Genomic DNA, 15,306 nt, shown 5'->3' with positions numbered 1-15,306 from the left:
CTAAATCTTTCTTCTTCTTTTTTTTAATTCTTAACAAGTGTTAAAGTAAAATTTTACAAAATAAGTTTAACAAAACCATAAGTTATCTAAATATATTATACTTAGTGGTAGGGCTTTGTGCAAGCTCGTCTGGGTAGGTACCACCCACTCATCAGATATTCTACCGCAAAACAGCAATACTTGATATTGTTATGTTCCGGTTTGAAGGGTGAGTGAGCCATTTTTTTTTTATATGTCCGGGATGGCAAATGACTCTACTCCACCTGATGGTAAGTGGTAGTAGAGTCCAAACGCGACGACGGCCAGTACAGTCGGGAAGAATGTTCTGTACTAGCCGTCACCGCCTTGCCGGCCCGCAAGATGCCTCTTCACGCCTCGTTTGAAGGAACCCGGGTTGTAAGAGGAGGGGAACACGTGAGCTGGTAAGGAATTCCATTTTTTGGTAGTGCGACAAAGAAAGGAGTTGCCAAATTTCTTTGTGCGCGATGGAATTGATGTCACAGTTAGGCGGTGACATCGAGAACCAGCTCGCGTGGACTTAAGAAGGAAGGGGGAAGCAGGAATTAGAGAGAATAATTCCTCAGAGCACTCGCCGTGATACAGTCGATAGAAAGCGCTCAGTGCTGCTATCTCGCGACGCAATTGTAAAGGTTCAAGGGTGTTTGTGACCTTTACGTCGCCAATAATGCGTACTGCACGTCGCTGCAACCGGTCCAAGGCCTCCAGTAGGTACTTAGCGGAGCCATCCCAAAGGTGCGAGCAATATTCAACGCAAGACGGTACCTGTGTTTTGTATAACAGGCACAGTTGTTGTGGCGTGAAAAAACGCCGCACCTTGTTCAGAACTCCGAGTTTTCGTGAAGCTGTTTTTATAATAGCCTCGATGTAATCCCTTGGACTAAGGTCGCAGCGAACGTCCATCCCCAGCATGGCGATTTTGCTTTGTATCATCAGCGGTATGCCACAGAGGGAGGGATGAGGGTAAAATGGTGACTTTTTCGCTGTGAGAGCGCATACCTGTGTTTTCTTGGCATTAAACTCAACAAGATTATCAGAACCCCATTTGGCAATGAGCTCTAACGTCCTATCGAGTTCAATGACAAGATTCTCCCGCCTCTCCTCAGTTTCCGCCCGCCCAGCCACGGCGCGTCCGTGGTATCCACCATGCACTGTACTATCATCTGCATAGCAATGTATGTTCCCAAGGGAGAGCATATCATTGATATGCAAAAGAAAGAGTGTGGGAGATAGCACAGATCCCTGGGGGACCCCAGCATTCACTACATAGAATTGTGAAGCGCAACCATCTACTAAAACACGAAGGCTACGCTTGTGTAGGAAGCTGGCAATCCAGGTGCATAGCTGAGCAGGCAGACCATATGCCTGTAGCTTGGAGAGAAGACTTCTGTGCCAGACCCTGTCGAAAGCCTTGGAGATATCGAGGCTGACAGCCAACGATTCTCCATGCTTGTCGATAGCTTCACCCCAGAGGTGCGTTACGTACGCTAGAAGATCACCTGTGGACCGTTTTGGTCGAAACCCGTACTGACGATCATTAATTAGACAGTGATCTTCTAGGTAATGGATCAGTTGGTTGTTTAAAATCCGTTCCATCACCTTACAAAGTACTGAGGTGATAGCTATTGGCCGATAATTTGCCGGGTCAGACCGATCCCCTTTTTTGGGAACCGCTTGCACATTAGCTCTTCTCCAAGCCTCCGGCACACATCCCGAAGAGAGAGAAAGTTGGAACAGGCGCGTTAACACAGGAGACAGCTCCGCCGCGCACTTCTTCAGCACAATGGCTGGTATTCCATCGGGACTGCTAGCTTTCCGTATATCGAGTGATTTTTTTTTTTTATAGAAAAGGAAGGCGGACGAGCATATGGGCCACCTGATGGTAAGTGGTCACCAACGCTCTTAGACATTGGCATTGTAAGAAATGTCAACCATCGCTTACATATCCAATGCGCCACCAACCTTGGGAACTAAGATTTTATGTCCCTTGTGCCTGTAATTACACTGGCTCACTCACCCTTCAAACCGGAACACAACAATAATAAAAAAATGGATATAAATTAATGGTATATTATATAAATATTACTAAAGTTTAATTAACTAATCTAAATACAAAGTAAATATTTTTTGAATCCTTTGAATGCCAACTTTTTCGAATAAAATATCAAGTATATATAAATCACACGCGGTTCCACTACAGCGGCGAAAATAATATGTAGAAATTACATACCATAGTCCAGTTCTTTAATTTACTTAATTAAAGTTTAAACCTCCTTAAAGTCTTTTCAAAGAATATCATGAAGACATCTTGAAATAAATCTTCCAAGGGTAGGTTTCTTAAGAATCCAATTCGAATTTTATTCCCACGAGGTGTACCAGGATAATATCAAATCCACGTTTATTTAAACAATCGAATATGGATTATAATTAATTTAACCAAAATGTGGAATATTGTTCATAGAAACATTACTTTTAAACAATATTATGAGTTTACAAAAAAAAAAAAGTTCCAAAATCTGCAAAAACTAATTTAGGTCACCATTATGACCCAATGACCGGAAGGAAAGTGAAGCCTTAGACAAATCTCAAAGAGCATCTCAAAGAAAATAAATTAAAATTAGTTCAAAAATGCATAATGCATAAAAATTTGCATTATGACGAGACGTCAAATTTAGCGGTATTTTTCAAATGTTGAATAAACATAATTATAGTTGCACCTGTCAAAGACAATTGACACATGACAACTAATGTTTTTAAGTCAACCATGTAACGAACGCCAAAACTACGTCATAAGGTGCAGTGTGTAATCTTAAAAATGTTTATGCTAATACACAAAAGCATTCCCAAGGTCTTTACCGTTTATTTATGAATATTACTACACAAATCATGATTTTTTAAAAAAAAACTTTTATAACGATGAGCCGGTTGGCGTGGTTGGTGGATGCTTGCCTTTCACGCCGAAGGTTGTGGGTTCGATTCCCACCCAGGACAGATATTTGTGTGCATGAACATGTCTGTTTATATATAAATATGTATTTACAAAAGAAAAATAGTATATGTAGTATATCAGTTGTCTGGTTTCCATATAACAAGCTCTGTACAAGCTTAATTTGGGATCAGATGGTGTGTGAAAAATGTCCCAGGATATTATTATTATATTCTTAGAACATTTTAGTATTTTATCCCGCTGAAATATTATGTTTTTATTAATTAAAATCCAACGTAGGCGAACCATAAGAAGCGAAAATAGTTCTTTCATCTTTGGATGTAAAAGAAAAGATTTAGGTCAATTAAGAACTAAAATAATAACAAATGCTATTAACTTTAGTTATGATCAAGTCGACAATGTTCAACTTACCTTCCCCAACTCAGCTTCCGAAGCAAATCCGAGTCCATACACGGTGTTCGCCCTCACGTCGCTCCACTGACCGAACTTCTGCGATGTCTTAGTGAACGTCATGTTTGCTGTAATCGTACTGTTGATAACCGCCTGGAACAATTTCGTAAAAAAAAACATAAGTTATATAATAAAATATTTATGGTTTTTACTTAGTACTAACTACCCCGAAACCTACCCCTTTCGCACGAAGATAAACATTTTGAAGGACATGCAAAGCAAAATTCTTGTTCTTTGGTCAAATTTTGGTAAGAAACTTCGCTGGTTTATGCAGAATCAGATGAATAGTTTAGGAACGCATAGCGGACAATAATAAAAATATTATTTATTTTATTTATTATTAGGATTGAAGAATCATATATAGTTAATTGACTTGGTAGGGCTTTGTACAAGTCCGTCTGACAAAAACACTTAGTGTTCTTGTGTTCTGGTTTGAAGAGTGAGTGAGCCTGTGCAGTCACACGCACACACTCTTGTACACAGGGACAAGAGAGAGAGGTTAGTGGCGCTATCCAACAAATAATGACAATGCTATAGATAACAAATATAAAACACATACTAATAAACACACTACCAGACGTGGGAACGTAATTGTCACGTAATTTTTTTTTTAGTATAGGTAAGCGGACGAGCATATGAGCCACCTGATAGTAAGTGGTCACCAACGCCCATAGACATTGGCATTGTAAGAAATGTTAACCATCGCTTACTTCGCCAATGCGCCACCAACCTTGGAAACTAAGATGTTGTCCCTTGTGCCTGTAATTACACTAGCTCACTCACCCTTCAAACCGGAACACAACAATACCGAATACTGCTGTTTTGCGGTAAAATATCTGATGAATGGGTGGTACCTACCCAGACGAGCTTGCACAAAGCTCTACCACCAGTAAAAAGTCCTACCACCAGTACACAAAGCCTTCACCTAGGCTTAGTTTACGTGCCACTATTTCGAGTTAGATTCGATGTAATATTTGCTAACCGTTATATATCCCGAGTCCCTAACGTGATTTATCCGTACCTAAGGATTCAAATAATGATTATGTACGTAATAAAACCGAACCTCGAATGCATTGGGAGATATATTTTTTCTTAAACAATTAAACTGTGATATTTAATTTGTTAAGTTCATTGTTTAATCCTCATTACCTATTCAGTAATCTTTCTTATCGTCTATATTAAAATTTACCATGGTTACCTTACTGGTTGCTTCGGACTTTATGTTATAATGTTGGCAGTTGTCAATTTTCATGTATACTGATTACTCGCTGCTCGCATTAAGGTTTTCAATCAATTTGCCCAATAAATTAAGTAACGTTTAATTTATATAATTTACGATTGATTTGAATATAATTCAATAACAACACGCTCTTGCTCAGTGATGTTATACTGTTATCGCTTTCTCATTGAGAAAAAGATTATTTACTGTTTACAAACCAGCAAATGCATATATTTGATTCTTCATTCGTTGAAAACGTTGCTGTCAATGTACGTGTATGAATTCTGTTTTTCAACTAGCTCTATAAAACGAGACGTTGAGTCGTTTTTCCTAAATATATATTTTCTGTTATTCTAATATTTTGTACTAAATCTAAACCGGTCCAACGAGATGATAATTTTCAATTTCGACGCAAGCTATGTGCATGGCACGCCACATACGTAAATAGTCTATAAATTTGCATAAGCTTGGTTAGATAGCAAGAGATACATAATAGATCGTATTCAAAAAATAAACGGTGATCATCAATCATCATCTAATATACACGATATAAGAGATGCTTTATCAGGACCAGGTGGATGAATTGAATAGAAAAAAACAACTGAAATTTCCGAAAACTTCATGAACACCACCGATTGAGTTGGACAAACTGTCATCTTTTGAATGTCTAGATGTAATAGTGTGCTGTGTATCATTGACCGGAAATATTTAATTAGCTGTGATGTTCGGACGCTCAATGTCTGCACTATTTTTTTACTGTCCTGTAAAGATGACTAAGTCTTATGAATAAGTGGTTTCTAAACGAGTGATTTATTAGGATTGAATAAAATAATATATAATACAAGATACAATGTCCTGGCTGACTTCATGACTATTAGTATATATATATATATATATATATATGTACTATAAGACAATAATTTGATATATGACAAAAACCTAATAAAGAGAACGAACTAACGAAGGTTTTTTAAGTATTTATGAGATTTAGCACCTTGTCAAACTTCGACATCGACAAGGCAATTGACTTATTCAAATTGTCATTAATTTTAGAACACCAAGAAACATGAATACAGTAATACGCGTGTGATTTATCTTGTTGAAAACTATGTATACATTTTGTGTAACTATCCACGATCGAAACCGCGACTTATTTTGCTAGACTACAGTAATCAATATACATATTTTCTTATGGATAGTGTCATTCTTAGAAATTGACCATTCCGTGCATCGCACATGCGCTGCTAACCATGAAATCGGGCCTCAAGCATTTCACGTCGCATTACCACCATTCAATTGTTTTGTGGTGGCAAATTAATTCTTAAAGAGGAAAAAAATGTATCTACATAGAAAATAACCAGTAAAGATCGAATTTAAAGATTGCCATTGCCGAATATTGCAACAGAACAATGCATTTTAACGAAACCAACCAATTTTTATATTCAATCTATTGCTTAATTGGTTTTTCTTGTGAAGTTTAATTATTTGTCATATTTCTTTGGTACATAATTTTCATATATATGACTTTTTTTTATATATAGAATAGGAAGGTGGACGAGCATATGGGCCACCTGATGGTAAGTGGTCACCAAACGCCCTTAGACATTGGCATTGTAAGAAATGTCAACCATCGCTTATAGCCAATGCGCCACGAACCTTGGGAACTAAGATTTTATGTCCCTTGTGCCTGTAATTACACTGGCTCACTCACCCTTCAAACCGGAACACAACAATATCAAGTATAGCTGTTTTGCGGTAGAATATCTGATGAGTGGGCGGTACCTACCCAGACGAGCTTGCACAAAGCCCTACCACCAGTATCTGTATGACTGTATCAGTTTCACATTATTTGACGAATTAATATCGCTGGCCGTTTATGTCAGTCTCTAAATTGTTTAGCTATCTAATTTGATAATGAATTACGAAAAAAGGTACACATTCCATATTTAAAATGCATAACTAAAATAACATTCGTATTTAGTATTTGCGAATACATAGATATAGAAAAGAAAATTTGTTTCTATGATAGCCCATTTTCCAGAGCCTCTAATAAAATATTTCCTTAACAAAAATCTACAAATATTAAGCATTTGAAATTTTAATCTTATCACCGTATCGCAATATATCGTCCAACACATCTCATTGCAACATTCAATAACGAGATAAATGTTGAAAACGTTAAATTATCTGGGTTTCCTTATGTAACGATGCGGAACATATGATCGATTAGCGCTCGGAAAATAATAATTCATAGCCGAGTTTCACTTAAACTGATATGTGAATGTCGAAACTTTTGTTCCACGCTTAGAACTATTGTATTTCGTTTTTAGTTTTACATTGTATGAAGTTTCTAAACGTTTTACTTTAGTTGGATATGTGTGCTCTTTCGTTCGTTTTAATGAAAGGCTTTCGCTTGATTTTGAATAAATAGTATTTCATTTGTTTCTACGTAATACATTTGAACGAATGAGAAAATAAGCTTATACCGTAAATTTCCCACTTTTTGGCAAAGACTTATTTTATTAAAATACTAATTGGATCATTTGCCAGCAACCTGGTGCAATACTAGTCGGTACTAACATGTCCTCACGATAAGTTTTCTTTCACCGTCAACACGCGATGAAACTAAACATGAAAACCGATGGTTGCGTCACGTCTGTACTGGCCGTCGTCGCGTTTGGACTCTACTACCACTTACCATCAGGTGGAATAGAGTCATTTGCCCTCCCGGCGAATATAAAAAAAAAACCGATGGTTGCGAACCTGGGTATGATACCCAGGCAAGCCACAGTGAATTTTCATGTGATCACATGTGTTTATAATTTATCTTGTACCCAGATTGATTGTGTTGAAGGAAAACATCGTGAGAAAACAACCCACGTGTCTCTGCATTGGAGCATGATTGAATAAGTTCCAAGCTTCCTCCACAAAAGGTGGCCTTAGCCCAGCAGTGAGACATTCACAGGCTTAACTTTTACTTTACTTTACCAAGATACCAACTCATGGTCCTCGGCTAAGGTCCACGTGTTCTATCTACTACAGAATTTCATTTGTCATATTGTAATATTTTTTTAATATTATCTGTCTATCCTGTAATCTCAGCATGATAGCTTTCTACCCTTGTCTCTAATTTAAAACGAATATTAAATATTTCCTTTCATTTACGTTTCATCGTAAAAATTACTCGTCAAGACTACTATTTATCATACCTTGGTGCCTTCAACGCTGATGATGCGGTACAAATTCCGTGATGAATCATAGAAGAACGACACGGAGACCGCCGCAGAACTGGCCGACATCCAGGAACGCTTCGTCTTTGGGTCTATGTGGAACACGTGCGCCTTGCACGTGAAAATCGGCTGCTCTCTGTAACGAAATATCGTTATTAAATACAACCGTTTTATGAATATTTTTAACAATGGTCGAAGATATTAACCGAGACGAAATGGCCCAGTGATAAGAGCGCGTGAATCTTAACCGATGGAAGCAGCTCTAAAATCTTCTCCTCAAAAAGGGAGAGGAAGCCTTAGCCCAACAATGGGACATTCACAGGTAGTTACTGGAAGTTATTACCAATTTCTTACAATATAATAGCAACACATTATATTTATTTACACGATACATCATTATTTATAATTTTCCCAGCAAATACTGCGCGTATTATATAAAAGAATACTATGTATAATTACTATGTATATACAGAAAATGGGTAAGCAAAAATCTTCCGTTCCTGGACAACGTTACATTTTTTCATGATGTTATTATATATTTTGTTAGTGAGTTACATTTAATTTGAACATTAAAGTTCGCACTGTTTGAAAATACTTTTCCAGAAAATTAGAAAAGTTATTTTTTTTATTTGTTTCTAGAACGTACAATTTTAGTTACAAATACAAACAAGCCTTACAAACAAGGTTTATATAAAATGGCCGCTATTATATGTATATACATATTACAAATTCAGACTTAATAGAAGTCTCGATCCAGCAATTATAGTTCAAAATCAAAGAGCGGTATCACGTTTCCTTCAATTGGGCCACTCATAATTAGGTCGTGTACGAAGGCTGATATTTATATAAACATGATTAATTTTCTTGTTTTGAATGCAATTGGAACGATACAGTGACAGGGTTTTTAGGCGAATATACATATGTATATATACATATATATACATATGTATATTCGCCTAAAAACCCTGATAATATATATAATATAATATATATATATAAATACATATGTATATATACATATGTATTTATATATATATATATATAAAATGCGGAATTGAGATTACTTACACCCTCTTTTTTTTTAAAACGCGCGTGCCCCAGGGGATCATATGTTGGGTTCTCCGGTGTACAAGGCGCCGAGTGCGCCCCGAACATCGGTATACCCACCAAAAACCAGGTACCTTTTCCGTCTTAATGAGGGTCGCCACGGGATCGCTTGCGCTTAAAACTTACGCTGGAAAAACGCTTTACGCATTTCCCCCACGGGAACAGTGGGGAGGGGGGTATGTGGAGTTCACCGGTGTAAAAGACGCCGAGTGCGCCTCGAACATCGGAATACCCACTAAAAAACCAGCGGTACCCTTTCCAACTTAACGAGGAGCGCCACGGGATCGCTTTCGCATGCTACCGTGACGCTAGATAAATTATACCCTGACTTAACACATAGGCTATCTAACACCTGCCCCCTATTTATTTAAACAATCTTCACGTTTTTTCACCCCTGTTAACGTGACTGCTCCGCCCTCGTGGTACATAACGCGATGTTATATATATCTTTTATAATAAATATATATATTTTTTACGCACTTTCGTCTGTTCCTAAGTCAGGTATCAGCATCACATACAGTATGTGAAAATATGTATTTACACATATAATTGAATTTTAAATAAATATACAGTGCATACTTGCTACTTAACAGCACCAAAGAACTAGTCATAAATGGGTTATCTAACGAAAAATAATGATATCGAAGATGTAGATACTGAAATCAGCGCATTAAAACCAACCCAACTGATTGGTGCAGATTTTCAAATGAAATATAATTTATCAGGCTAATATTATAATTAATAAAGTAACTCCGTCGACTAAACCTCTGTTAGTATAGAACTTGAGTAGTAAAATTTACGAGTACTAGACGATCAATTGTTCTAAGAAGTTCTCACTTTGTACCGATCGAATCGAAATGAAATCGTTGCCGTTAAACCGTTTTTCTATTCTATTAACACAACGATCCAGTCGAGATACAGTCGAAGTTGGATCGGAATCGAACCGGCAACGTATTTTAACAGTTATTTAAATTAGTAGAATTGGGCTTCTAGGTTGAAATTAATTAATTTAAATTTTTGCAACTGTTTAAAATCTAGTATAAAAAATACCGTTAGCTTCATTCATTTTACACTTTTTAAATCTGTATTATTTATAAATAAATTTTATTTTATAATATTAATGTTAAAATTGTTTTCATGCTTTTTTACATACTTAGTATCGAGTATGATACGTTTAATATAGAATCGCTTCATATTTCATTATTTAATGCGTTATTTATATACAAAAATAGCCGCATGCAGTCATACATTAATATAAATATGAACGATTCTCTAAGCTATGTTATTAACCCGCTAACATGATCCCCGTATACTATAGCAACTTGATAGTTCTTTGTACAATACGTGACGCGTGTTTTATACTACATAATAAAAAGAGTCAATATTAATCAATGTGTTGATAATATTATTTAGTGTCCCGCAGTGCTATTCTCTAAGAACTCACTTTATTATTCGCCTAAGCTGATATACTAATTTGATACGTGTATTCTTGAAATTATACAATTTCAAGACACACGTTCACGACCGTTTTCTGGGGGTGAGGAATAGCCCTTCTGAACATGATATTTTAATACCCTAACTACGTTTTACAAATTTGATCGAGTGAGATGAAAAACTTATGCTGCACACGTTAGAGAGAGATATGTACATATGTACCAAATAACAAAGAACATACAACCTTCATACACATTTTAAGGGTAATATAAATAAAAATTGCCTGGTTTTTCTTTGTTTATATTAGGAAAGTCAATAGTCGTATTGTAAGTCATTGTCCTAGACACTTCTGCGAGCCAGACACTGCTAATGACCTGCTACCCTTGAGACAAAATGTTTATATTCGTTTTGGCCAATAACAACACTAGCTCTCTTATGAATACAATGAGCTCCGACAAGTACCATCGAGTAACAATATGCTTAATTTGTTTTTATAAATCATTCATTAAAACATATGTCGCACGAAGAGCATGTCAGATTAAGCTCCACGCCTTATCCTTCAACGGAAAGAAAGTCTTTGCCCAGTAGTGGGACAGAGTGGGCTTTACGAGCTCTTTCAATTTACTAGACAAATTGTGCGTGGTGAGACTGCTATATACTATTAAAAATATTTAAAAATAGAACCAGTAAATACATATACAGCAGCGATTAAAGTTATATATAAATGGTACATAATGTACTTAAATAAACCGAGATGTAAAGCTTGCCTCGGGGAAGTTACATAAAAGAAGTTTTATGCATTCAATTTTCCATTTCCCTAGAAAACGTTCAGAAACCTTTATATAGATATTATATATACGTATTTTTAAATAACCTATATTTTATAACAGAATTGAAAGTAACAATTTTGTTGGAGGCGGGAATAATTTAAATACATAATGTGTGCTTTTGTTTCTATTTGTCATAAATAAGAAACTAATATCAGTAAATACGTCAAGAGTATAGCCGAATTAGGCCATGTAGAAGCCCTTGGGCGACACGAATCTCGGGGCCACTGTCACCTTATATATACATATAGTTATATATAGTTATATATATATATATATATATATATATATATATATATATATATATATATATATAGTTGTAGAGCTTTGTGCAAGCTCGTCTGGGTAGGTACCACCCACTCATCAGATATTCTACCGCAAAACAGTACTGGGTAGTGTTGTGTTCCTGTTTAAAGGGTGAGTGAGCCAGTGTTATTACAGGCACAAGTAACATAACATCTTAGTTCCCAAGGTTGGTGGCGCATTGGCGATGTAAGCGATAGTTAACATTTCTTACAATACCAATGTTATGGGTGTTGGTGACTACTTACCATAAGGTGGCCCATATGCTCGTTCGATAATAAAAAATACACTTTTATCACATAGGAATTTACGCAAACGAATTTTCGCCAATTTATCAAGCGTTCGTAACATGTGCGTGTACTGTAACTGTCGAGCGGTTGTGTACCACATACATCTGTACCACATACCACTGTAATGTAGGCTGACAAATTATTATTTACAATATACAAAAATGCTCTTGATGATGCTTCTTGAAATGTATTCATAAATGAGTGACTCAAAACGAGTTTAAAAGAGACTTTGGATGAAATACTGCTTAATATTTTCTATTTACTATCAAGCAGTGACTAACTGAGTTCACAGCTAAATGCGTTAAACTTCTAGCAAAGATGTTTATTTCAATCAGTCTTATTGATTTACACTTATACTAACTGCTCCGCTTTTCAAAGTCGTAACATAAAGTTATATAGCCTTATTCAATAAATGGATATCTAACATAGAAATAATTATTCAAATTCCACAAATACAAACCTTTCATCTTTGAAACATAAACCTTGACGAATAAATAAACAAATTAAAATTGCAATTTTGAATAATCACAGTATCCAATTTCTAAAACACGAATCCAAATAAAATTAATTAATTTCACGAACTTTCATTGGTCGATTGCAACCGATGACGTGATAGACGACCAATTAGCTTTGACTATTTAGCCGAAATAATTAATCTGACTTTATTATTTCGGTAACTGGTGGTTACCCTAATCCAGATTAATAATATGACGTATGTCTATATCGTTTTAACGACTGTTCCGATTAAAATGGAATTAGGAAGATAACTAACAACTACAGCGAAAATACATACCTAATTAAAATATTGATTAGACATGTACCACCAAACTAGCACCATAAATTAACCACTACGAGATAAGTTACATATTTGTCTTATCACATGCAACGCATAGTAAATTATAATGAACCTTATTGGTAATGCTCTGGAATGCATACAGGATATGACTATGAAATAACAATCTACATACGGTAGTTTTAAATCGCAAGCATTTGGGATATTCCTTAACATACAAATAACATCAGACCCCAATAATCTGTTTGCTGATAATGCTTAACTATAAATTCTGATTATTATTATTATATTAATATAGTTTATTATGTCGGGCTGGTTGGCGTGGTTGGTAGATACTTGCTATTCATGCCGAAAGTTGTGGGTTCGATTCCCACCCAAGATAGATATTTGTGTGCATGAACATGTCTGTCCTGAGTCTGGGTGTAATTATCTATATAAGTATGCATTTACAATAGAAAAATAGTATATATAGTATATCAGTTGTCTGGTTTCCATAGTACATGCTCTGTACAAGCTTAATTTGGGATCAAATGACAGTGAGTGAAAAATATCCCAGCATATTATTATAATTAATTATAGACTCAATTAAGTACAATTCTAATTTTATTTTGTTTTTTTTTTTTTATGACTTGTCACTATCATCTTATAACCAAAAAGATCTATTCAAAAAGGAGTTAGCAATTTAATGCCCTTATTTACAACGGTTTCATTTTATTTTTGTCGAATGAGTTCAAATAATTATATTGCTATCATGTTTAACCGCACAAATGAGAAAGATATAGTGATATAATTTATATTGTTATTAAATATGCAGAGAATCTTTGAATATTGTGTACAACATAATGAGGATTGACAGTAATTAATATTGATATCAATGATTGTTAATATATTTGAATATTGTTACTTAATTCAATAAATATGATACTAAATGGTATTGATATAATGGAGTAAATGTATTGTGATAGCAAATACTTTCATGTATATTAATATATATATTTGAGGTTTATTTCGCAAGAATTGTTTTTTTTTATTTCATTCATTACTTAAGTTTACTAAAGTATTATTGGCACTAAAGTCATTAAACATACCCATCAAATTGATTGATTTTTATAACACACTGACGGTTTTTATTAAAACATCTTTTGTAATATAAAATAATTTTTGTTTAATTTAATTACAAAAAAAAAAAAACAAAAAAAAATTTGAAGCCAGAATTATAAAAATACAAAATTAACTATTATATCTGCTTAGAATTCATTGAAAATATTAAGACTTATAAAGATCAAAGCAAAACTTTAGCATTATATGCTACATTCGTTTATTCCTATTTCACAACCAATAATTTAGTTCAATGAAATCTTTGTCTTTTTTTGCAATTAATATTATTAATATAATTTTTTTTTATATTCGATGCTGTATATTCGATATACAGCAGTATCATATGTCAATCACCATGTGCGTATGACAGCTGATAATGTTATCACACGTCACATTAAAGTACTTTGACCATTTCAAATATCTTATCAATTACAATAACAACAGTGAGAAACTTCAACGAAATAATAGAGTATAATATCTACCCTCATTTTTTTTAGTTCTATTTGCGATTTGTATTGAGATTACAATCATCAATAAAAATTAAAACATTATTCTTATTGCTAACGAAAAATTCGAAGAAGGGTAGAGTAGCTAGAGTAAAAATACGCATGTTATTTTCGCCGCGAGCTGCTAATGAAGGCAATTCTGCTAATTTGCTCTCTCGGCTCGTCAAACTCATTCAAGTATAAAAAAATATAAATAGCTACGGCCCAGCGTCCCCCGACGACCTTACAGGCGAGGTAATCGAATGCAATCAATGAGGCAAATGCAATCGCTTCGACGGGCATTGCGAAATTTGAAATTGCACATTGATTGTTAACGATCAAATGTTAAGTATGAATAAACGTAAGCACCGAATTCTTTATTTGTTTCAAATAAAAAAGGCAACAATTAAAGGAAAACCCTAAAATATCCCTTCGCATTGGTAAAATGCATCCCCTCCCTAAAAATATCGAGATCCCAGGTAAATGGAATTTCCTCGGAACTATAAGACAAAACTAGTTTTTGAATGTTATAATATATGTATAATAACATTATTATAATACTTACCCCATGGTTTCTTTTCCTGCTGTCATTTAAACACAATAAATTGGAAAAATATCCTACTTCATAATTCTTAATTTTCCCTATACAACTGTCATGCGGCGATTCCACCATAAACTAAAGATTCAAGCAATGTTGCCAAGCAAACAAATAATGTCACTCATATATTTAATTATAAATGGTATTTTGTTTTAATAAAACAATGTGTACGTTATATTCATTTATTATTCAGATAATATAAAATAAAAAAATATTAAAGATATATTTTTTCATACTCGTACAAATACACCGTTACCATCTAAGAATATATTTAATAGTTATAACCGAATACCGCTACTATTTGATAGATGGCGTACAAAATCATAAAAATTTTAACTCTCAACACAAGATGGCGGATTTCGCGGAATACGTAAAAATAGTATGAAAATATATTATGATGTTCTAAGAATATTAAAATTTGTTTAATTGTCCTTAAAATAACGACTACGACTTATATAAACAAGAAATATTAATGATCGTATCTATTAATAAATTAAAATAATATAT

General features: G+C 34.5%; 1 protein-coding gene across 2 annotated transcripts in view; it reads right to left on the bottom strand.

Moving 5' to 3' along the window:
* LOC126777673 (homer protein homolog 2) overlaps positions 1-14,871 on the bottom strand; it is a 43,923-nt gene extending 29,052 nt beyond the window's left edge. For both annotated transcript variants that reach the window (XM_050500796.1, XM_050500798.1), the window contains exons 1-3: positions 14,767-14,871; positions 7,844-8,000; positions 3,377-3,508 (exon numbers count right to left, since the gene is read on the bottom strand). In XM_050500796.1, the coding sequence (XP_050356753.1) occupies positions 3,377-3,508; positions 7,844-8,000; positions 14,767-14,792 (315 nt within the window). In that variant the 5' untranslated portion in view covers positions 14,793-14,871. The remainder of the gene's footprint in view (positions 1-3,376; positions 3,509-7,843; positions 8,001-14,766) is intronic.
* Positions 14,872-15,306: the final 435 nt, after the last annotated feature.

The sequence above is a fragment of the Nymphalis io genome, chromosome 23 (assembly GCF_905147045.1).
Source record: "Nymphalis io chromosome 23, ilAglIoxx1.1, whole genome shotgun sequence".
Lineage (NCBI taxonomy): Eukaryota > Metazoa > Arthropoda > Insecta > Lepidoptera > Nymphalidae > Nymphalis > Nymphalis io.
This window is presented reverse-complemented; position numbering and strand designations above follow the sequence as displayed.